Source organism: Cygnus olor, chromosome 16, assembly GCF_009769625.2.
Source record: "Cygnus olor isolate bCygOlo1 chromosome 16, bCygOlo1.pri.v2, whole genome shotgun sequence".
Taxonomy (NCBI): domain Eukaryota; kingdom Metazoa; phylum Chordata; class Aves; order Anseriformes; family Anatidae; genus Cygnus; species Cygnus olor.
The window spans coordinates 6,930,965-6,955,538 of NC_049184.1; the positions used below are offsets into that span (position 1 = coordinate 6,930,965).

The 24,574-nt window shown below is 39.5% G+C and overlaps 1 protein-coding gene and 1 long non-coding RNA gene across 3 annotated transcripts in view; one reads left to right on the top strand and one right to left on the bottom strand.

Moving 5' to 3' along the window:
* The window catches only part of LOC121079007, a 65,131-nt gene extending 61,503 nt beyond the window's left edge, over window positions 1-3,628 (top strand). The window contains exon 7 of the long non-coding RNA XR_005824826.1: window positions 2,107-3,628. This is a non-coding gene — a long non-coding RNA (uncharacterized LOC121079007). The remainder of the gene's footprint in view (window positions 1-2,106) is intronic.
* Window positions 1-24,574, bottom strand: part of PREX1 (phosphatidylinositol-3,4,5-trisphosphate dependent Rac exchange factor 1) — a 172,406-nt gene that overhangs the window by 12,165 nt on the left and 135,667 nt on the right. Inside the window, exons 17-33 of one of the 2 annotated variants that reach the window (XM_040575794.1) lie at window positions 23,182-23,274; window positions 19,723-19,871; window positions 19,026-19,111; window positions 17,657-17,793; window positions 17,065-17,236; window positions 14,736-14,923; window positions 13,776-13,937; window positions 13,004-13,214; window positions 11,558-11,819; window positions 10,345-10,551; window positions 7,136-7,224; window positions 6,698-6,780; window positions 5,991-6,081; window positions 4,081-4,209; window positions 3,587-3,628; window positions 1,583-1,800; window positions 451-550 (exon numbers count right to left, since the gene is read on the bottom strand). In XM_040575794.1, coding sequence (XP_040431728.1) covers window positions 451-550; window positions 1,583-1,800; window positions 3,587-3,628; window positions 4,081-4,209; window positions 5,991-6,081; window positions 6,698-6,780; window positions 7,136-7,224; window positions 10,345-10,551; window positions 11,558-11,819; window positions 13,004-13,214; window positions 13,776-13,937; window positions 14,736-14,923; window positions 17,065-17,236; window positions 17,657-17,793; window positions 19,026-19,111; window positions 19,723-19,871; window positions 23,182-23,274 — 2,419 coding nt within the window. The remainder of the gene's footprint in view (window positions 1-450; window positions 551-1,582; window positions 1,801-3,586; window positions 3,629-4,080; window positions 4,210-5,990; window positions 6,082-6,697; window positions 6,781-7,135; window positions 7,225-10,344; window positions 10,552-11,557; window positions 11,820-13,003; window positions 13,215-13,775; window positions 13,938-14,735; window positions 14,924-17,064; window positions 17,237-17,656; window positions 17,794-19,025; window positions 19,112-19,722; window positions 19,872-23,181; window positions 23,275-24,574) is intronic. The other variant, XM_040575795.1, reaches the window with a different exon arrangement.

A 24,574-nucleotide genomic window follows, 5' to 3' on the forward strand; every position in this document is an offset into this window, starting at 1 on the left:
CTAATACAGTAAATGTGGTTAACAATTAAAATCCCATCTTATTTCATGGCATCTCATAGAAAACATGGGGAGAGATGTGGCAAGGTGGGACAGAGGACACAGAAGAGCTGTAGAGGGACAGTCCTTCTTCCTTTGGTAGAGTGGTTAATTACAAATATCTGTCAGGAACTGTTCATCATCTGTCTTATCTTCCTACATGTGAAATCACACAAGTCAGGTACACTGGCACAGACCTAAATCACAGAACATGCCACTGGCATCCCAGGATATCAAAATCCTTGCTTTTATGTTGTGTGCTTGCAGAGGAAGCTGAGGGAATGCAACAGTGCTTCAGAGAGGTTGCTGGGTACTCTCCAGGTTTGATGTGGTCTGTTAGATTTATAATCATGGAAAATGTAACCTATAAAACAAACACGAAAAAAGACATCCAAAGAAACTAAGAATACTCACTTGCTACAAGACTTTCATCCATCTGCTTGAAATAGAAGGCAACTTTGTCCAGTTCAGTCAGCGTGACCTGGATGTCTTCCAGCATGGTACGCTCCTCCTTCTGTGGGGCAAAGAACCAGATACAAATAGGTCATCATCTGCCAGAAGGAAATCAATAGCAGGACAGGATAGTTGTTACTGGTGTGCTTTGCTTCAGGAGACCTAAAGCAGAATACAAAGCTTTCCACTAACTCCACACCCCCAAGGTAACTACTGATGGCTCGTTAACTTTGTGATACAAGCTTAGCTACCCTTTGCTTGGATGTCGCTTGATGCGATTCACAGAGAGTAGAGAGGTTGAAGCACTGAATAATTTTGAAGGTGTCTCTTTTTCCAAACTTTACCCCATATCTACAAATGTGAAGAGCCTATCAGTTACTGTGAAATAAATGTCCTTACATTCCGTGCAAAGTGAAGGAATAATCGTTGCACACATTCAATATATGATGTTTAAAAAGTCCAAAAAAGTCACTTCTCTATACTGTCAGAGCTATTTGCCCTTTTTATGCTTTTCTCTTAACATTTTTACTGTAGCTTATCTACTGTAGCTGTGGATTATCTACTCATTAGGTGCAGGTGAACTATGCAAGACTTTCTCCTCCTTCGACATGGTGCCTTTAGCTTAGGCTCAAATCACTGCACCACGGCATTATGTGAGAGATACACTTCAGTCAATCTATTCTATAAAAACAGTCGCTGTATGAACAAAAGTCTAGATTTTCTTGTTTGGAACTCTGAATACTCAGAACTTTTATCCACTCGTTGAAATGTGTGATTTCACCAGAAGAGGGCAGGCCACACATGCTTCACCAACAGCTGAGCAACTAAACGCAGCAACATTACTCCAAATATAAAAGCAGTTTGATTCTGACAGTGCTCTAGTGTGACAGCCATCCAGTATTTGTGAGGAGATGGAAGTAATGGGATATGGAATACTGGGGCATGGCTTTCAGCAGTGGAAGTCTCCTGAGGTTGCTGCAGTGAGAGCCTCAACATGCTGCTAGAACAAAGGGCTCTGGCTGGGTTGTGAGTGGCAGAGCAGCACACATACAAATGTGAACAGACCCAAGGGTGTCGCAACTCTTCATCTTACCACAGTGGGGGAGAGCAGTGACTGGTAATTTAGTAAAACACCAGTGGCTGCTATCTGTTCCAGCCATTTTCTGCTGGCATCTCTGCTGCTCTCTTCATATTCTCCATTGTTGTTGTATCGATAGTTGAGAGCAGCCAGTAACTGCTCCGAGAAGGTGCAAATAGCAGCCACAAGAGATTGGCAGAAGATGGAATCACGCCTCAGCTGTAGCTCAGTATCTGCAAGAGAAGAGGAGAGAGGCACAAAGTAGTCATGAGAATACTCACTGCTATTGTAGTATCTGTGTGCATGACATTTGACTTCTGCTGTATCTTTGCACAGACATAACAGATAACCTCTTCTTGCTGCGTGCCCTGGCTGTAGAGATAAAGATAGCATCAATGGGAAAATTTTGCTGAAAATTTTCCAGGCCACTTGACTCTTTATTTTACCTCTGCCATCTGCATGCTCATTCTTCTGACTGGGAAGAGCTGTAACTCCTTAGTGCCGTATCTGGACTGATTCCCTTCTTTTTATGTTTACAGAAGCAAGAGAATTCATGAAAGAGGATCTCTGCCATTACTTCTCTCCTGGGCTATTAGAGATTCATTTGCCCCTCATCCATCTGTATTTCATGGGCTTCCCATATGCTTAATGCATTAACTGGGCCTGCCAGTAGGGTACCAACTGGTTTATGTTTCCTGGGAGAATTTCCCGTGTTAACTTTGCTTCCAGTCAGGCTGCCAGGCAGCCACATGCTGGTCTAAGCAACCTCGTCATACTTAAGGGGATTGTAGGCCAAAGAGGAACATGAATAACTGAAGAGCTACTTCCCAGGCTCCTCCAACAGGCACTGCAGTGTTCCCAAGAGAAAGAAGCTGAAGACATCATTCAGAGGCTTTGAAGATCTGGATTATTTTTATGGAGCACTGACCACAATAGACTGACCAATAAAGTCTAGGCCCTGGGCCCTATCTTCAACTGAAGGGCAACCAGTCCTTCCAGCAGTACGAACTGAACTGCTAAAGTAAGGTAAAGGGAGCTTAGAACTACCCTCAAAGCTAGCGAATCCCTGCTGCCATAAAGCTGCCATAGCCTGTTCAGTGCCATCTGCTCCTCCATTCTTTCCAGAGGATACTGGTGAAATTGCTGAGGGGATGGGGCATAGGTAAACACTTATGGACTCAGTATAGCTGTTATCATTAAAAGCACCCTTTATGGACACTAGACTGACACTGCGGGCTGGTTTTGACAGACCCACGGACCAGGCCTGGCAGGAGCACAGAGGTGATTCAGAGCCATGCTAATCCAACATCTTCATTCTATGAAAACATGAGAATCAAGCCGGCACAGTGAAATAATGACAGCCTATTGCAGTTATTTATTACCTCATTTTCAAACAAAAATACACCACGCAGATATTTCAATTATAAAAAGACAAACCATTCACTCCTGGGAAGAGCCTGTCACTTGATCTGTGAGTACAACGTTTTGTGCATGGTAACAGATTAATGGCGTCTATCCACAGTGGTTTTAGGAGCTGCCTGCACATTTAGGTTCTTAGTATCCTCCTGGCTGTAATTTCAGTATACACAGTCCCAAATCCCTACCGTGCCTGCTCTGTTTAGAAAGATGTCAGTGTCCATGGTCTCACGGACAGTTGTGCAATAGGTCTCATTTTTGCTGCATGTTCTCACCACAGCAGGAAACAGTAAAAGCCATCTGGGAATGCGGGTTGTACAAAAGAAAAAAGGAAGACAGAAAAACAGTGCTTGTGCGAAATCAATGGCCAGCCAGGTGACACAGCAGCCTACACTGTAATTGAAGCAATGTAAATTGAAGAACAGATGTCAGATGCATGAAAAGGCCACCATAGATGCAGAACACAAGAAATGTTAGCATAAAATGCCAGGACTAAAGCTAAATGCAAAGGAAATACCGCTTAGATGTATGCACATGCATTCACAAAAAGTTCTGGTGGGACCATGTATATACAGTGTATTGCAACAAAATGATACCCCTTACCTGTGCATTTTAACAAGGCCAAAAGCAGCTGATTCTTCCCATCTAAAACAGTGAAGGAAAGGAAGGCACAAGTCAACACGATGCCAAAGTAGATTTGATTTTATTTGATTAACAGTGTCCTCATCCCCTGCATGGTTATATCTATGTACTATAGCAGTCCTTACACCGACGTTTTAATGACAGAAAAACAAGTAAGGTGTAAATCAAACAATTTTACAAGCTAAATGCTCCATTAACTACCAGGAATTATTGGAAACAAATTGCATGTGTGGATGAATCCCAAAGGAGGTGACTGCTGCCCAGTGCTTTGCACTGAGTGTAAACATTGGATTCAGCTATCCTCTTCCAGTTCAACCAGGTTTAGGACTCTTTTCCCTGTTCTTCTTTAGAGCCTAGTACAGCGTTGTTACAAATTGATCTAAAATGATAAATTGAACTGCTAGACTCGATAAGATCAGGGCTATCTGATAACAAACTTTTCCCCATTTACTGACCTTCCACATGTTTTTGTATGATTTCAACAAGGTTCTTGATGCGCAATGGAAGGTTCCATGGATCTTCTTGAATGCTGGCTTGAATGTTATTCCTGCACCTCACTGTGGTTTCTTCCTTCTGTTTAAATTCTAGAAAAAAAAATGCAGTTTGTTGGGCATTGAGGAAATGCTATATGGCTGAGAGTGGCTTTTGATTTATAATGTGTATACAGATGCAAGCAGAGATACAGACAGTATCAATAGCAATAACCGTGAATGAAAGAGGTTCTTAAATAGATTTAATGCAGAAAGGGGCAAAATAAAGACTATTCCTATAATCTAATCATCAGCAGTCTCCCAGCATTGTTTTCAGGACTGTGAACTAAAAGGTATGTACCTGAGCAATGTGCACGCTGAAGGGAGCTCTGTACTACTCGCACAGCACAGAATTACCTTCTGTTTCTGTGACTCATATTTGATATACTGGCCTGCATATCATATCTAAAGTTTGGGGCTGTGCAGAATCAGATCAGCTTTTTGGCTGCAGCATTCACATCCCATAATACTAATGAGAAGTTATGAAATATTCTGCTTCCTTTCACCTGATGTCAGCTAATTATTTAATTACAGAACAGAGGATCTATTTTTCATGACTTCGCTACGTAGCTAAGCCAAAAAGCCCATTGTTGGCAATAAAATGTGTAAGCAGACAGAAAAACAGTGCCAAATAACTGCTCATGAACAGAACTGGAACAGCATTCAAATCTACATTTGTCACTGAAAGGCATCTATGGTAGCTATTGAAGAGACACTTTGGTCTGGGGATTCCAGACGTAAGCAGGGTTTGTCTGTTCCTTAGTGTGATGAACGCGCAATCATCAGTTAACTTGAGTTAACTTAAAGACTCTCCCAGTGCAATTAATCTAGTTGTAATAAATGAAACTCCACTTAAGCAAAACAAAATGAAGGAAGTGAACACAGGGTGTCTGTTATTTCCTCACTTTATTCCAACAGTGCATGGAAAGACTAACAGATAATCAATGTAAGTGTGAATGTGTTTGTAAAGATGAGTTCATGTAAAACAACTTCATAGAAACTAAGAAGAAAAAGAAGAAGAAAGAAACTCTGCTTGAGTTTGCCGCTGTAACTTAAAAACAGAGTTTGTGAAAGGTTGGGAAGCCTATGACTACAGCACCTGAAGTATATTAGAATAGTAGGAAGCAGTTCACATTTCAAGTGGGAAAGGAAATGCAGCAAATGTTCAGAAAATAAAGCCTTGTGTATTTCGGTGAGAGAAGAAACCACATTGTGGGCCTCAAAACCATTACGACAAAAGTCTCCTCATACTCCCTGAGGGAAAGAAAACAGGGTATCGTTTGTTTGCTCTCTATGGGAATCAGTTTTCAAAATAAGTGTCATGCGAGGATGAATTTACTCTACTACCACCTCTGAAGAAAAGCAGAATTAAGCAAACTCCGGCAGAAACTTTTGGTGCCTCAGATGTACAGAGGACAGCCCCTCATCAGCTTCTCAGTGTTAGTTTACCTTGTGTTTGACTATCTCTACCTTGTACCTTCTGAGATACATCTCTGTGTTCACATCAAAGGATCAATCTGGAGACTTGTGAAAGAGCTGTAAGGATTCGGTAGCATATAACAGAAAAGCATTTTGTCTGTTTTAGCTGGAATTCATGTAAAAATGACCTTTTAAAGATGCAAAATTTCTGTGGCCAGACATGGCACTTGCCATTAGAGTCATAGAATATCCCAAGTTGGAAGGGACCCACAAGGATCACTGAGTCCTTCTCATAATATAAAACTGGATAGATTCACAGTTAATAACTCTGTGTGGCCATATGGCGTGTACATTCATGCTAATCTCTTAAGTCTTAGAAAAGTGCATTACTAAATATATTCAACCTTTTTCTTTACCTTGCAAACTGTGGTCCATTGGAAAGTGCTTGGTTTCTTCAAAGGCCTTAGTTATTGCTGGTCCTTTTAGAAGTGCATTGATTGCATCAACCTACAGTAGGAATATTTTCAGTCAGTGTTAGAATGGCTTGTGGAAGAAAATCTGAACAGAACTCTTCTGGAAAAATGCTAAAGTCATTACACTATTTGTATTTTGGAGTAATTTCCCCTTCATTAACAAATAGCATTAAGGCTCTATAACCATGAACCTCAAGAGCCCCACACTGAACGTAACATTCTGCACAGCATGATCTACATGCTGATGAGACAAAAACAATACAAAAAGTTCCTCTGGTGCTATACATCTATAAAGACATCTGTTGGCTAAACTTTGAGGGCTCTCCTGAGATCTGTAAACATGATTCATCAAGATAATGCAAAGTATTAGAATTTGGCTCATCTTTTCCCTTTTTCATCAAAGATTTCTTCTCTTTAATCTAATGCTTCATACAAGTCAGTTCAACCTTGCTTACATAATTCACGCCAACGTGAATGCTGACTAAACTTCTTCATCAAACTGTCATACAATGTGCTTTCTTACACTGTACTTGAAAATCTTCATAGTTTTCTTTCCCTCAGAATATGATTTCATTAAACAATCAGATACTTCCAATTTCTTGTGTTGACATTGATAAACAGAAAACAATGCTGTGTAATACTTTATGTACCTGGTTAAAAAGGTGTTCCAGGCAGCCGTGAAGTTTATCTTGTTTGTCTAAAGGAATCCTCATATCACTGGGAAGCTCATCTCCTAAGAAAGAAAGATGAAAAACTTTTAACTGTCTTATGAACATAATCTGGGATGAGACCACAGGTGACACAAGCACAACTTCATACTAGAGTGGGTAAAAAATGATTGCTGCTTTATTTCTTATTCTTAGATCAAAATACTCAGGATTTTTCACATAACAAAAATGTTTAATAGCTCTTCCATATTCCAAATTTACTTTGGTTCTTTAGAAAAAGAACAAATCTCTATCTTTTCATATTTTTGTGATTTGTTTTGAAGAAACCACATTTGCTATTTAAACATGCAAGTGCTTATAATCAGCAAAACTTGTCACCTCTGCTAAGGAGTCTGGCATGTTACCTGTGCATATACTCACCTGATCCCATCTCATCACTGCCCAGGTAAGAGCTATTACTCCGTACACTGGTGTATGACAACACTGAATCACGGTTACTGTTACATTCACTGGAAAGAAAAGCAAAGGTGATTGAAAAAAAAAACTGTCCTTACACCCAGTCTATGATATACCATCATTCTGTTTTTATTAACACTGTAATAATCCCCATGACAAATTCTCTTCTTATGTGCACACAAAAGAAAGCCTAAGTACTTGCAAAACAACCATTAAGCAAGGCCTCACAGGCTGGCATTGTAATAGAATATCTTTCTCCATTTGTGGTGACCACTCAATGCTTAATATTGTCTGGATCCTATAAATAATGAAAATACATTTCCCACCATGACCTCATTTGGGCTGCATCATTAAACTTTTTCTAGGAGCATGGAGTAGGGGAGAAATAATTAAACTATGAGTTCACTGAACTCAACAGTCGTTACCAGTTCTTAGGATACCAGATCCAGCATAAACTGAAGCTGTAGTAGCACAGATACTGAAGTTGGGACAAAAATTTAAGGGATCTATACCATTGGAAAATCAGGCATGGCAGATCCTAAAACTGCTTTAGGAAGCCAAAGAGTCACTTCAGCTGTCTTCATGCCAATGTTGGCTGATGCATACATAGAAAATTGTAGCATGAATCTCTCTGTTTAATGTTCAGTTTACACTAACCACAACTTCCTAAAAGTGATCAAAAAGGCAATGGATATCAGTCTGTGCCACCTCCACTTAAATTACACACTATTAAAATACATTTTATTCCCCCTTGAATAACAATTACTTGCAATATATGCTTAATTGCCTGTCTAATAAAGATAAGACAGAATAATCTTTCTCATCTTACATTTATGTGTAAAATTCTGGAGCAAGTGACAGATCCACAGACGCTGTTTTTGATACCACTGTGTTACTCAGAATAGATCAGCTGCAATTATAGAAACCATTTAAACTAAAGTGTTCACAATTGGGATTCCTATTAAAAATGAAAGAAATACTTCACGTTTCAATAAAGCAGCTTCAGAGCACATGTGTGGATTTAAATCTAGCACAACGAATAGATAGCGCAGATCTCAGCATTTTAACTGCTGGTTCTGGTCCTGTACTGACTGGATGTTTGCTGTCCTTGGAGATGTTCAATATCCAACTGCACAAGGCTCTGTGCAACCGATCTTTGTCCTTTTCTGAGAGAGAGACTGGACCATGTGGGCTCCAGATGTCCCTTCCAGTGTAAACTATTCTGATTCTGTCCTTTCTGCAGTCCTGATAACTGTAACATATTAACATTTGCAGCAGTATAAAAAAACACCACCAGGTGAAGAGTCACGCCTGTAGCAGCATGAAAGTTTCAAAGGTGCATCGTTCATTCAGGTTATTCTAATCCTCCTAACTCACTATAAAGTCTCTTTACTCCTTTGTATAGGAAAGGCTTTGGCCTTACTATGAATGTCAAAACGGCCTATTAGGGATATAAAATTGCAATGGTCAGACATGATTGCAACTTGTTCCATTTCTTGAGAAGTTAAGTTTTGAAATGTTTCCTCCCACGAAACACAGACTTGGAGTGTGTGAGATTTTCGTCAGCAGCAAATATTCCAGGAGAAGCAGCAGTCAATAATGTCTCAAAAACAAGATTTAGAGACACCTGAATAAACATTTGCCTTTGTGGTTTCAAAGGCACATTAAAAATAAAAATAAAAAATGAATGCCCATTTCTGTTTCTCAGTGGCGTAATCTTCTGGGAAAATTGTTTGCAGAATTGAATGGAAAAAAAAACACACCTTACAATAGCAGCTATTATAAGACCGAACAGTCTGCAAACCCTGCTGAGCTTCTGTAGTTCACAGCTATATGGTATAGAAGGGAAAGTCATATTAGACCTATTTATTTTATTTTATTTAATATTCTAAAAGTGTTGGTATTTTGGCAGTTTGGCATGATATTTGGCATTTTGGCATGAGAAAAGTTTTTTTGTTGTATTATGTCCTCTTGGTAGTAAATGTAGTGAAATAACTATAGCAAGCGTGAATACTTTGCTAAGTAAATAAATTTTACTACAGGATTACTGACTGACTGGAAACTAACATTATTTCATATATTCAAACTCCGGAAGACTAGTCCTAATCTTTAAGTGGGTTAGGGTGGTATTTTCAAGGGACTAATGTAGCTGGATGTCTGATTATCTGGTGAACATATGGTGGTCACTCAGGAGGAGTGTGGATGGCACCAGGGATGACAATGGATGTCTATCTGGAAAACCTCAACCAAGAGTTCCAAGATCTGTGAAAAGCCAATCAGGATATATTAAAGCTCGTTCTGAGGGTCATCAGATCAGTGAAAATCTAGCATCTGCTGAAGATGTCAGGTCTTCTGGGTTTTGGTGCTTTCTCTCTGCTGCTCACTGTGATTTCAAGCCTTACGTGAGCAGCACGTTTCAGCACCAGGTAAAACTCAGCTCAGAGAGAGAATGTTGATGTTGTAGTTAAAGAAATCAAGTGCAGCAGCCTCTTACTTGATGTGCATCTCTGTTTACATAACTCCAAGAATATAAAATTCCTAGAAAGCTCTGAGAAAACATTTGTAACAAGAATGAAGATACAGCTTGCTGAAGTCTGGACCTCCTCTCTGCTAGGAGGAATCACATGGCAATTCATCAATCCTCATCACGGAGCCCCATGAAGAGAGGTTTAACCTCATGGCAGAACAAGGGATGCATACTTGAGACAAGACTTAGATTCCTGTACTCTTCAGTTGCTTCCCTTCCACAGATGTAACCTGCACGCACTGTTCAGATTAAGATCACACGATGTCTTGCTAGAGAACCATTGAGAAAGGCACCACACTCGTGCACGTGTACCACACTTTGGAAACTTCAGATTGATACCTGCCTGTTTTATTCATGCAGGATGTACCTGCTGGTGTAAACAGTGGATAATATGCTCTAGGAAAATAATCCTGATCTATCAATTTGTCATTTACTACTACAACATTGAGAGAAAATAAGACAAACAGAGATGAGGAAAAGAACCGCAAGTAGTACAACATAACTTTAGCAAGAGTTCATGTTACAAGTGTGTTGGTTTGGGTAGAAAACCACAGACAGCCTACTGCTTGTTGAATCCAGACGTGGATTAGAACTTCAAAACATTATTTTAACATGATAAAAGCGACACATCTTTCTTCAGACTAACCTGTAGGAGTCTCTAAAACTCATTGTGTCATGTCCTGAGTCTTCCTGGTCCTCCTCCGAAACTTTGAAACAGACCTTCTTGATGCCACCATGTTCAGCTTTATCAGGATCACTCTCTTCTGTTCCCAGGGAAGGTGGAGATGTCTCCTCAGTGGATGGTGGCTCACAGGCACCACCTTCTGTAGGTTCCGTTATGGTGGACAAAAGTCTGCAGAAGGAAAACATTTGGTTCTCAGGGACCGGTAAACAGCCTCACAAAAGACTAATCCTGCAATTCAGCTATGTGAAATCAGAGGCAACCTTGCCAGTATTTGTACCTGGACTACAGCTATGTAAAAGTGTGAGATCTGAGAGGGGTTTGTTGAAATCTGTTAATCTCAGTTCACAAAAGCTCCAGTTTCTGCAGATAACTGTACCTCCATAAGGTACAATTTAATTATTCTAACAATGGCAAGGGCTCTATTTCATATTCAACAGCCTACACTTTTCCCATCCCAGGCACTGGGTTTCTCCTCTGGGGTGCTGCCTCAGCTCACAGACTCCCCAGCAGCTATTGTTCTTTTGAAGTATGTTTGAGCCAAGGCACCACCACATGCTTTCCGGTCAGTTGAAGTTTTGGTGAACAATGGGCTTTTTTCTCTTTTGTCAGTGAGAAGGCTGGAAACAGCTGTGGCCTCATCCCACATTGATCACCCCTGCAGCACCTGCTAGCAAAACCCTTCCAGTTATGCCCAATACACAGACTCAAATCCTTCATTACTACTTCCAGAAGATCCATGAGGAGGAAAATAAAAAGGTGAAAAGGGGAAAGAAGAACATAGGTGCCAAAGAGAAAGCTGCTAGAAATCATGAGTTTTGTTTAGTCTACCTTAGGACAGACAAAACCTCCAGGCTAGACACTGTCCATTCAGAGTTCCAAAACCACTGTTGGAACCTAAGACACTCTTATCTGAGAATATAACATGTATTAAGCAAAACAGTGGCTGTTTAGGAGCAATAATATGTATACTATATATATACACATTGGTGGATCTCCATGGGGTAGGTTTGACACTTCATAACTAGCAGCGAGCTGTAATGCAAGTGGCACGTGAATAAGCAAGTATAATAAGAGTAGAACAGTCAGGGCCAATAGGCATAATGAGGTTTCTGGGGTTAATGCCTCCGTTTTGATAGTAGTGATCTCTGCAGAGCATACTGGATTCTTTACTCACTTATTTATCTGAATGACATATTGCTTCATTTCCTTCACTGCAATGTCAAGTTTGTTAAAAAGGTGCAAGTATGAGTCCTGTATCTCCCGATCTTCCTGTCTGAGTAGAAAACTGAGTCCCCTTTCTTCCTGACTTGTTCCTCCATTCTGCTGGCCAAAGCTACCATCAAGATCTCCATCTTCTGGGGTCAGACATCTCCAGGATGGTGCAGCCATAGTGGTGATGCAATGTTGAGTATATGAGACTGGATTTATGGTACCTACTAAACATTAAAGAGTCTAGTTAGTATGGCTCTCATGAATTTCTGCAATCCATCATAGTAATGCTAGTTTAGGGTACATGGAATTTTAATAGGAAAAAAAAAAATCACATAATTATTTTATATAATTATATTTCATGACAAAAACATTTATTTTTATTTTTTATTATTTTTTACTTTTTTGTTTTTCCTGGCATGCCAACTAGATATTTTGAATTCACTGGAGTCCAGAAACAAGTTAAATTCTGGGAGTAATGACAGCAAGTGTGCACCCCTATCCTATCCCCATTGTCTATTTGAATATCCAAAAGCATTTGTTGAAATGTTAATGAATTCAAGCTCTCAGGAGTTGGTCTGTATTATATTCCAGCATTACAGACGTTTACATACACACACACACACTTATAAAGAAATAGGATGATGTCATTACAGAAGATAAATAAAATACTTTTTCATTTTAAAATGCTGACAGTTGTGGTATGGTCATATTTAAAATACTATAGAATTTTAATATCCTCAAGCAAGCAGGGCTTCTTTATTGACTCATTTTGAATAGAGTCAATGCCATTTCTTCAGTAGATTGGTTAGTTTGCACTTCCCTGTGTCTCTTCCAAACGTTCCTGCTTTCTGACCTTGTCAGACAATGAATCAGAAGCACATTATGAGAGACCATGATGAGGAAATGTTGGAACGCTAATATTCAGGTTGCAGGATAAGTGCTATGCAGCAGCTGTTTATCAGAAGTAGATCCCCTTGACAGAGTAGACTTCCAGCTCCAATATATGGAATTTATTTAGTAATGACAAAAGGAAATGGTATTACAATCTGATTGACCTGATATTTTCCACCTGAATGTAGCCTCTCTTCACAGTATGGAACTACCTTTTCTAGCACTATTAGCCCTCATTTACTTTTTCAGTCAGTTCTGCTAAGTCCCCAGACAATTAATTTATCATGATATGATCACACTGCTTAGCTAGTAGAACATTTGACCTGAAGCCTTTGTGTGCATAAAGACATTACTATTTTACTACACAAGCAGGCTGTCATTTTACTATAATATTTTAGGCAAGAAAAAAGCATACTGGTGAGACTGTTCCTTTGGAACTAATTTTGACTTTTCTGAGCAGTGGAAAGACAACTTTCTATGCAAGTAAAATCAGTGAGATTTGAAAATTAATTATCACCTTGTTCTGGATCAAGACCAATAATAGAGGGTTTCCGTCCAATGCGAATACTGAACGACCTCCCTGCTGAGGTAGTGTTTTTGGGGTATGATACCTCCATGAGGTTAATATGGCAGTTGGTGGGACAGAAATCCATGCTGTTGAGGGAATGTGGTTCCATGATGGCTTGTTTGAAGGCTGGGCTCACCTTTGTTTTCAATCCATCTGCAAACTGGGAGAGATAAAGCAAGCATGTGCTTACTCACTTGCAAAAAATTAGGTTGCAACACAGACAATCTCTTTCTCTTCCTGCCTCCTATTCAGATCATGTGATTTGTGCTGCAGCTGGAATATCACATTCCCCGTAAAATGCCTATTAAACAGCAAATGAAAATAATTAGCAGCACTTTCTAGGGCCCTCTTTTCAAACAGCACAGGTAGCTACTGCACAAAAGACCACACTTTGTTCACACTTTGACACACTGTACTTATGTTCATATTAATTCTACAAATCAGACACTGATCGTTCTGTTGTGGCCATATTTATACACTGATGTGGTGGAGATAAACCTGGAAGAATATTTTCCAGCTCACAGCTCTGACAAGCTGAAAGGAGTGGTTTACAGATTAAGTCCTTTTTCCTAGGAACTTGCAATTTGATTAACGTACAGAGCTGTTTTCATGCCACAAGGACACCTATCTGTAAAGCAATTTGGATTCACTAATAAAGAATACCATATCCAGTTATCAGAGTATTGTCTTGAGACTTCACCAATAACTAGTACGGTTGTACCTCTTGGTAGTTTGCAAGCCTTCTGCTAATGCTTTCCAGCTTAGTGTCACAGATCTGCCGGAATTCATACTGGGGCATGGTGGCCACCGCACTGCTTAGGGATATAAGCCTTTTGCAATTCCTTACGAAGTGATTGTCTTCTGCAGCAAAGGCCTCTAAAATCTAAAAAAGATAGGATGTCAATTATACGAGACTTGACAGCGAGGGGAAATTCCACTAAATAAATGGTAGATCCTGTATAGAGTAGGCAGCCTACTCATGGCTGAGTAAAGATGCCTTCAGAACAAGTTGCCTTTATCACCACCCAAGAACCATTTTCATGTCTAATCCTCAAACACATAAAACACCTCTGAAAATTTCAGAACAACTAATTGCTCAAAATATCCACTGGGCACTGTCAGAGTAACCTGACTCAGGCATACTTTCATTTTCATGGAGCATAACTATAATGTTACTGGCATGTGGCAGAAACATTTACTATTATCTTATTATTGTATATAAATGGATCAAGATACTAGACACTGCTGATTTCCAACAGCAGCACTTCTGTCTCCTTCCTTTAGCAATCCATCCGGTCCATCAGATAGGAAAAAGCTGCTTGATTTTTTTTTTCTGAAGCAAAGCAAATTCTTGCCTGAAAGGATTAAACTTCAGTATCAACAAAGAGTACATTACCAGACAGAAAATAGCAAGAGTTCCAAAGCCTTTAGTTCCACAGAGAGGCTTCCTTCCCTCTCTCTACCTCAACAGCTGAAACCCAGGAAACATTTGCTGACTTTCCCATACCAAACAAGAGCTAGTAGGAGCTGGAGCACTCTAATGAGGAAAGCTCCAGGCAGGTTTGAGGAGACTACGTGCTGTCTCATCCAAAGTGCCAACCCAAGTACCAGAGAAATGCCTGTATTATTAGCTTCCCTGTTCTGTTTAGGAGCGGAGATGACTATGTACATGGCTAGGTACCTTTGCGGTGAGACTGAAGCAACCTTTTGGTTCCACAATTTTCTCTAGGACAAAGGATTTGATTCCTGCGCTGCTGACGTACTCATATACCACCCCATGCTCCAGGTGGGTGTTATCCACAGTCAGGCTAATGAGAGGTGTTTCTTCACCAGTGATCAGTGGAGAGCTGATGGTCTGTTGTATCTGGGCTGGAAACAAAATTAAGTCATAAGAGGCATTTGGCAGCACACATGAATACAGACATGCGTGGGGAAGAGAAGTCTGGTGAGAGCTATTAAATGCAAAGGCTCAAAGACACAACCGTTGGCTCAAGGAGTCTCTGAACCACAGACTGCTAGAGGCTGGGAGGGTATTCTGAGGAAGACATTTGCTGTTGGCCACTACTGGGGACTGTAGTAGAGGTTTAGACAATAACATGCTCCAGTCCGTGTTCGGATGTTCTTCTACGTGTGCACGCACACATCCATGCACAGGACACCCCCCTTTTAGTTCTGCTCAGCATTCGGACACACAGTCCCCAGCCGAAGCTTTCAAAGGGAAGTGAAGTATGTTAATCTCGGAGTCTTGTTGTCTGTAACAACCCTCTGGAAGAACGCCACTTTTCTGTCCGAGTTTTGGGAAGTGCTCCAGATGCATTTTCTGTGCAATTGTAAGACTGAGATGGCAGGGCAGGGCAGGGGTGAGGAGATAGCATTTTTAAACACAGGCAATGCTGTTGTCACCAGAGAACAGGCTTAAATTCTAGTCAGACTGAGATTTGCCAGACGACTGCTGACATGCTTTTACCAGGGCACTGCTCCAGCTTTTCCACTGCAGAGCTGCACTGTGATGGCCATCAGACTCGCAGGCTCACCAGGCCGTACCTGGTATTTGCACAGGTGTGCAGCTGTTCTTAGGGAAGTTGCCAATGGCATACAGAGAGTCCAGGCTCAGTCCTTCAGAGTGAATCTGGCTTCAGTGTTCTCCCCTAACAGCTACATTTCCAAATAAGCTCACAGCGTGAAGGTAGAATAGTATTTTGTATGAATTACACTTTTCCAAGTTGGAAGACATATACTCCCACCTTTTGCTGACGCAGCGGTTAATGTGCTCTGAAAACTTCCTCCAGATCAGAATCATTTAAATGGAGTTAAATGGAGTTAATTCCAGACTTTCTCTCTTTAGCTCCCAATGTCCATAAATTCCTGGTTTGCCAGGGCTAGTAAATGGTTCTGAAACTGCTGTGCCTGAGCAAATGGTTGTAAAACTGCTCTGCCTTTCCATCCCAGAAACTGTCTCTCTTGTAAAGACCAGAAGGGACAGGAGCTGTTCCTTTTGTATGGGGCGCAACAAACTGAAAAACATCAACAGTGCTTCCTAGGATCCTCGTTTTGCCAGTGTGTAAACACTTCTGCTTCAGGCAAATAAAGTCACTACAGCAAGTGAAGATTAGAGCATTAGTATATGTTACATAGGTTATCTACATCTGCCTCTCACAAGCTAAATTGTGCAAGCCCTGAGATGTGCTCACAGCTTTGTCTGCTTTGTTTTTAGGTTCTGGTAAGAATAAGCATTACGCTTGTTTGGGATAGCCTATAGCAGAAACCACGCAGCTACCACGTCAAATTGAGGAACCTGCTTTACCATCATGTTAACCTGGTTTTGTACCCTACCTAGCTCTGTGAAGGCCAGTTAACGATACGCAGCTCTAGGTAAGAGTCTCCTGCAGGCCTTATTGAGTAGCTTAACATGTAGTGGCATATCAATTACTACATGTGGCAAAGAGAGGGCCTTGCTCCATGAAATTGTTTTTCCAGTGGAGTATATGCTGACCCAGCTCTACGACACTCTGTAATTATACTGGTCCATGGCTTGATATCAAAGTTATCAGCTAAGTAACTCCAGTTCGTTCCTACCTAAGCATGCAAGACCTTAGTAATTTACAATGGGACCAGGGCTGTAACAGCAAATAAAAAGCAGATAGAGCAGTAGATTTTTTCCTCTATCTAAATAATAAATTAGATTGATACTTATAAGGGTTCTCTAGGACACGGGCAGGAAACAGAAATCTAGGAATCCACTTAGTAATTCTAAAATCCTGTTTTCTGTTCAGGACAGAGTATATGCCTTTAGCAGGGGTATAATTTCTACGCGTATCTCAATTTTTTTCTTCTCCCAAATAAACTGCAGCATAGGAATACTTCTTTTGGCAGACCTCATTTTATTACAAAGCTTTACCAACACAAGAAATATTCTATAATAACCGTTACACTTTATATTTCTACTGAAGTTTTTCTTCCTGAAGCCCCCAAATCTTCCCTAGGTTTCCTTCCCCCATAAGAATCTTTACCTGATTCCTGCTGGCTATTTTGAAGGGGATCCACTTCTTCACCTCCTTCCAGTGAAGAGTCTTCTTTGCTGGACCCAGGATGGCTGCCATTCAGATACGCACTGGATGCTGCTTGCTGAACTCTGTCCTCCTCAGCATCTTCATGTGTTCTGTACACCCACTGGTACAATCCCTTTCAAGAGATACAGGCTTCAGCTCTGACCTCAAAAAAATGCTTGATCTGTATAAGCTTGGACTACAAAAGTGAATCTAGCTTACAGTTTTATATCTTCTACGTTGGCTGCAATATCAACATTGTCCCAGTGTTCCTCTGAACTTCAGAGAGTATAAATTCTGGATCATTATTTGGATGCATTTCTAGTCTTAGCAAATAGTTAATAATATTTAGTAGAGTATGAACTGACACACATACTATTTGCAGACGTTTTTGCAACTGGGGTTGACTGTAATCAGCTCCCTTGGTTACACTAGGACCTTGGCATGGGAGCAAGTTGAAAGAGACTTGTGGAAGTTGCTTTATGAATATTTAGAGAGAATAAAAACATAGAAGGGGAAGAATTAATGTACTTCCTTTGAGGTTTTGTATTCATACCAGTACTTCCTGTTGCCTCGTCCTGTATGCTGTGAAGTGCTCCAGAACTTCCATATAATTTCCATGGGATGCATTATTTCCATTGACTTTTAAAATACACTGCCCTGGATGAAGGCCTACAGCTGCAGCCTCAGACCCTGAAAAAGCAACAGCAGGAAGTTAGACAGTAAAGCCATCTGTCTATGGAACAGAAAGCTGAGAAGGTTGAAAAGGGTTTCTGGTTAAGAAGAGTAGGAATAAAAGCCAGGTGAGTGCAATCATGCTTTTGCTAGGTACTTATTGCAGGAAAGCTTTGTCATATGAGAAAAACATTGTGTGTCTATCCTTCACATTTTCTGTAGTGCTGGGAAACATAGACTCCCCCAACCTAAATGCATTCATGCTAGAAATTGAAAACCCTGTGGGAAATCATCTGGGGTTCTTGGATGGCCCTGCTAGCTTTATGCTTACAGTAGGTGAGTTCTTAAATGCGAACAGTTACATATGTTTCAGCTTGTTGCACTTGAAAGATACAGAATATTTACATGTTATGGAGTTCGTCAGGGTCTAAGAAAAAGACTGCGATGTATTTAAAGCTAGATTAAGTCTAGAGTGCAGTAACAATTTCAGTGGATTTATTACAGGTTCATGTGAACAAGACTCAGATAACAAATCCAGCTTCTAGAAATCTACAGTTAAGGTGACTAACTTTTTTTAAGGCACCATAGGTTAAAATTCCTGCAGTTTTATTCCAAATGTGATTTGTCTTTTGTTAGCAAAATCCTAAAAAAGGAGAATCTTTCTAGCTACCTCAGTTATGGAAGTAGTAAATACCTCTGTCAAAGTGTGTTTTCTCCTTTTAAAAGGACCGTAAGACAGTTTGCCTCTGTCATATATTGATAATTTATAGCAGTATAAACCAATGTAAAGGGAGATTTAGCCTTCAAGCCTTATAACTTAATCGACATCAGAAAATTTGTCTTTGTCTGTCTGTCAAAGAGCTGATCCCATAGCACATTCACAACTACAGTGATCCAAACCAGTAGAGAAAGCAGTAGCTGACCAGACAAAAATATTGAGAAAGCAACAGGCAGTATCACACCTTGACTTTTTCTCAGCCACTTCAGTTCTAAACGTTTACTCCCTGTGACTGTAAAGACATTTCTTAGTGGTCTTACAAGAAAGCAGGTTAGGGTCACTATGCAAATGCATTGTGGAATTAAGTTATTCCTTGTTTTGCGTTTATAGGATTAGTGACCCAATAAATTGTCAGGACCTGTTCAGAATTAGTTTCACAGAGAAACCTGTATTTTGCTTAGTGTATCTACACCTACCCTTACATAGATATGTGTATGCACTCCAGCTTAATTGTACCAGTCTTCCTACTTACCTCTTCCTACTGCATGAACATATGGTGGTGCTGCTCCCCGTATCTGAAAGCAAAGAGCTTCAGGACTATCTGGGATTTTAATAATCCTGCAGGTAAATCAAGAGGAGGAGAAAGAAGCATTTTAAGTTAGGCTGGTAGAGCTCTAGGCAATTCTATCATCTTTCTCTGGCATTCACAACCATGTTTTGAACAAAACGTATAAAGAAAAGCACCCAAATAGTTTAGAAATAAATAAGAAATAACGGGATATGAAGATATCATCCACTCCCTCTCCATTCTTCAAGGCAGATGAGAGATTTTCTTTGTTAAATTTTATTATTTTTATTTAACTGACTTAACACCAGTTGAGGATCTTTTCTACTGAAACTACTAGAAAAACATCTTGGACTAGAATTCAGCATCAGGTGATAATTGAAAGGTTCAATTCTATGGGAAATTTTGGGATTACATAATCTAATAATGCACAAGGCATTAGCAGGGTCAAGCCTCATTATAAGATATCATAATGGATTGAAAAAAATGTATGGGCTGATATAGTTACAGACATCCAAAATAAACCAAGTTTTAACAGGGTGGAAATCGCTCTTGCTTGGACATATACTAGAGTCCGAGAAGCTCCACACTTGAGTCAAAATGACAATCCTTATGGCTCAGTTTTGTTTGTGAACAAGGAGGCCAGAGGTTAACCTGCACTTACTCTTTTGATTTGGTGGCTACCAGAAGCCGAAGTGGCCTTCGTGAGCAGAAGGACTGGTTTAAGATGGTTTCCACTTCCAAAAATGGGCGTAGGAAGACTAAGTCCTCATTGATGGAATAGATTTTCCTTCCTGTCTGCAGGCCAGCCATCTGCAAATGAAACCAACACCACAGAAAACTTTGAATCATTCGCATCATCTCTGAAAGTTAAGGCTCCAGGGTGTGCTTTGAGAGGCTCAACTACTCTCTCCTATGGCAGTTCCTAGGATTACAAATACTGTATACATACAGTGTAGGCTCATCAAATTCTTTGTCAATCACCCTTAATGGTTGGCTGCATTTACCAAAAAAAAAAAAAAAAAAAAGAGAGATTTCACTTGCATAAACATTCCATGCCACCGACATATCTTCCTTTGTACCTTTCTGCCTTTTTTTTTTTTTTTTTTTTTTAAACAGGGGACTTGAGACTAGGCTGTGTTACTCAGTGAGATACAGAAGTGACTCCCTACAACCTACAGGTCAGGGACAAGGAACCAAGAGCATAGTTTTTGACCTCTAGCCATGCAAAAAACTATCTACTACTAGTCACATAAGTAAACGTAACCTCATTTTAAGTGCTGGTAAAACCCTGCCTATGCTTTAAGTGAAGCACTGGCTGTTTACCAACCTAAAAAGCCACAACATTTTAATTTTAATTCCTAACTTTTCCATCTAACTTTAGACAGAGACAAATCCCCTGTTCTGCACACTGGACAATAACCTTCAACTTACTTCTCAATGATCTGTATCAGTTAAAATGTGACATAGCAGCACTTAGACTGGGTACTAGGTTATTGAGAAAATATCAAACTCAGTTTAATGGAGTAAAAATTAATAAATAAAGATGAATCTGTGGACCCAATTATTAATCCTTTCTGGGTTAGTATTATTTCCCATTACATCAAGGTCCAGTAGTTGGGCTTTCTTCTAAATGTGACAAGCCCTTCTCCTGTTCTGCCTGGAATCCATTGACAAATTTCTTGACTGGGAAAAAGGAAGTTTAAAGAGTACTACATAAATCTCCCAGATATGAAACTTTATCCTGTAGCGAAACAAATCTGGAAGCATACAACTGGAAAAAAACCTTGACTATGCCTATTCATGGCTTGGCTTTTCTTATAAATATTTTGCAGTCTTAATGTCAGAAATAAGCTTACCTACAAAAACCTATACTTTTTTTGCTCAAAATCAAAGCTATTAAAAGGAGAAACTACGAAGTTCTCTCCTGGGTTTAATTCTCAAGCTTTCTGCAGTTCACAACATCCTCTTGTGTACCTGTATATAACATTTTTCCCCTTTCTTCTTTTGTAAATAATAATCTATAAATTGATAATATGTATAAATAGCAGTAGAGATGCATTTTAACTTAGAGTAGAATTTTACAAACTTTGATTTATAATTACTGGATACGTTCATGCTATTTGCAATTAGAATCACGGAATCATTTAGGTTGGAAACAACCTTGAGGATCATCAAATCCAACCATTTACTTACACTGGTGGGTTTATTATAAAGTAATAATTATTATATATATTTCTAAAGTCATTATGTTTTAGGCCTGACTTTCTCAAAGTAGCTCATGCATTTAATGTATGTGCAGTTAGCTAAAATCTTTGCATATCTGCAATCATTCTACCTGTGGATTGTGCATATGGGAAACATACCTGCATGCATAATCATAGTAAGTCCATGAATATATGAGGTACACAGTCCCACATGAAACCCTACAAACTAGTAACTGTCAAAACCTGTTACTCTCCTGGGATATAACTAACCAGGCTAATAAACAACTGACAACATATCTCTTAATGGGTAAAGACCTGCAGCGTCACGGCATTTGAATTCTCTGACTAATGGATGCTCCTTATGACAACTCAATGCAGTTGTCTGGATCCAGGCCACTGTTTCTCCCCAACGCCAGCAGCATGCTATTTGCTGTTCATCTGCGTGGCCATTGGCCAACTGGCTGCTTGTTGAACACACTCTGCTCAAGCACCAGACATCTGCTCTTCAGTTGGCTGTTCAGAGCAAGACGGCAACCACACCTCCCAGAAGGATAATCTTTTTTACTGTTGTTTCCTCCTGATAGAGTAAGACCATCATTCATAAACCATCTTCAGGCTTAAAACTGGTGGGGTAAACCCAGCTCTAATTAACCTTCAATGTTAGGGCCAAAACTGAGAAGCTGAACCTCAGGTGAAGAGTTCCCAAACTGCAGTTCAAGTGTCCTGTCCGGACGGGAATTTGATGTTCCCGCAATTGTTCAGTTAACAACTTTTAAACACAGTTTGGTAACTGCTTCTGCCATAGGCTCATAAAACAGTTTCTAAAAACTCTTGAGAAGAAAAAAAAACACTAATACTAAAAAGAATAATGTTTGGCAGTTCTGATTTTAAATAAAACCCTAAAAGCCATGTGTTGCACATGAAAGACGTTCAGTGCTGTGTGCCACCACAACCTGTGCATGACAATTTTGATCCTGGTATAGTAGGAACAAGAAATCACAATCCTAAAGTCAAAACCAATGTGTTAATCTTGAATAAATCCATGCAAGCAATGGAATTGTTCCCATTTCAGTTGGTGAATCTGGAATCTTCCTGTGCCCTGAAGTCTGACAGTCCTAATGAATGCAATGTGCTGTGATGGGCACTGTGAAGCAAAGCTGTATGTCTTCATTTTTGTCCCTGAGGAGTGAGACAGCAGGCGTAGGGTCTCTAAATGGCCTACAGCTGCTAAGCCACACAGAATTACATGCTGGATATCCTTCTAGTATCACAAAGCAATTAAAAAGCCCAAGAATGTAATGAAATACATTTCTGTTGGACTTCAGGTCTTTCCAGAATGAGCTGAGAGCCCTCCGATTCAGACATGCAGATTTAGTTCTTTCCTTGAGCAATATTTTATGATGGAGTTGAAAAGATGGGCTTATGGTCACAAACAGTTTGTCTTGGAAGATCAAGAAAATAATTCCTCAGAAAATTGTGTGCTTCTGTTGTTTTAAAATGCAAACAGATTTGCAGGATATTCCACAGGCAGCTAGCCAAAGCAAGGACAGAAGGATTATCTATCAGGCAATGGTTTACAGCAGAGGTTTAGATTAATACAATTTTTGGCCAACCTGTGTTGATTTTGAGCATGGGAATGGTTTCTCTGCTGACTGTAAAACAAATGAGAATCAAGAATACTCAGATCACTTAATTATTAAACTCTTTAAAAAAGTATTAAACCCCAGTTCAAAAGTCCTTTCTGTTTGACATTCTCAACTTACTAAAATCAGTATGGGAATTGTAGAAGACTCCCAATTTTCTATTAGCTGCCTTTGGAAAGAAACAGACTTTAAGAAGATAGTTTTATACATTTTCAAAACATTGAAACATTCTTAGCTATCAAACCCAAAATATTTACAAATATAAGTCCTTACCTCTGCAGAAGACCCTCTTCGAACTGACTTCACCACAATTGCTTTGTTCTTTTCTTCTATGTCAAATCCATAGTCATCCTCTTCTGGTAAAATCTTAAAAACAAAAAGAGCACTAGGCAATTATTCATGAATACGGAGTTAGCTGAAAGGCTGAAGGATGGAGTTGAGAAACTGGACTTTTCATTGCAAGTCATGACTGACATAGACTTGTAGATCTTTAGGCCAAAGGGGTTATTAGATCATTTGGTCTGATCTCCTACAGAACGTGAGCCATAAAATTTAATCTAGTTATTTCTGCATTGAGCCCTTACTATACTAAAGCAGAATTTCCAGACAGTTATCCAATTATGATCTGCGGTCTTTTAACAAGTGAAGAATTTATTCCCTCCCTTGAGAGTTTGTTTGAATGGTTAATCAACTCCTCTATTAAAAATGGGTGTTTCATTTCTCATTTCCGTTTGGTCTTAACTTCTAGCCCTTCATTCTTCGTAAGATCTTTCACTTGTAGATTAAAGAATTGATTAATATTCAGTATTTCCCATTGGTAGGTGAACTTACAGATCAAAATGAAGTTATTTATTTATTTATTTATGAATGCTTCCTATATACCCAATAATGAACGTAATAGGACTCCTTTTTAGCTATCAATTTCAGAAAAATTGGGGATCTCACACTTATTTTGTATAGACAACAACACATACTACATAAATCTACATTACAACAGTTGGTCTGCTGGATAAAACCCTAGATGGGATTGGTGAGAGAGAACAAAGAGGGAAGATAACAAGACCATGTAATATGCTCAGTTTGTAGTTTTAATGGTTGGTAGAAGATGGCTGTTCTTGCTTCTGGGAATCTGCTTACTTCTATTTGCACTGAGGTCACACAGACCAGCCTTATAAATATTTTTTAAAATCACATCAATCACGGTAAATATATGTTTCACTCCTACTTTTCTAGTGGTTTATTAACAACAACAAAAAAAAGCTTAACAACTCACTAACCATTTTAAAAAATAAAAGTAAGCCTGGCTTCTGATAAGTGGACAAATAGAAATTGTAGTAGATAAACATCTTGTTTTTGAGCTAACACTACACATTTAAGAACCATCTGATAAATCAGAATCAAGTTGAAAGGAAAAATAAAGCTATCTATAATCTAGCATGCTACTGGGAAAAACATTACTGAGAATTATCTCCTTGATTCTAATTATTCCTGCTATTTTAAAATACTGCCCTTTTTCTATTGTAGCCAATGCCACCAGCTTAAAAACTTTCTCCTTTTACAGGAATTCATCTTAGAAAAAAATTAAAGAAATTGAATCCTGCAAGAGCCATACAGCTATGTTAAAGTAACGCATGACAAAATACACCTGCAGAGAAAAAGTCCTCCT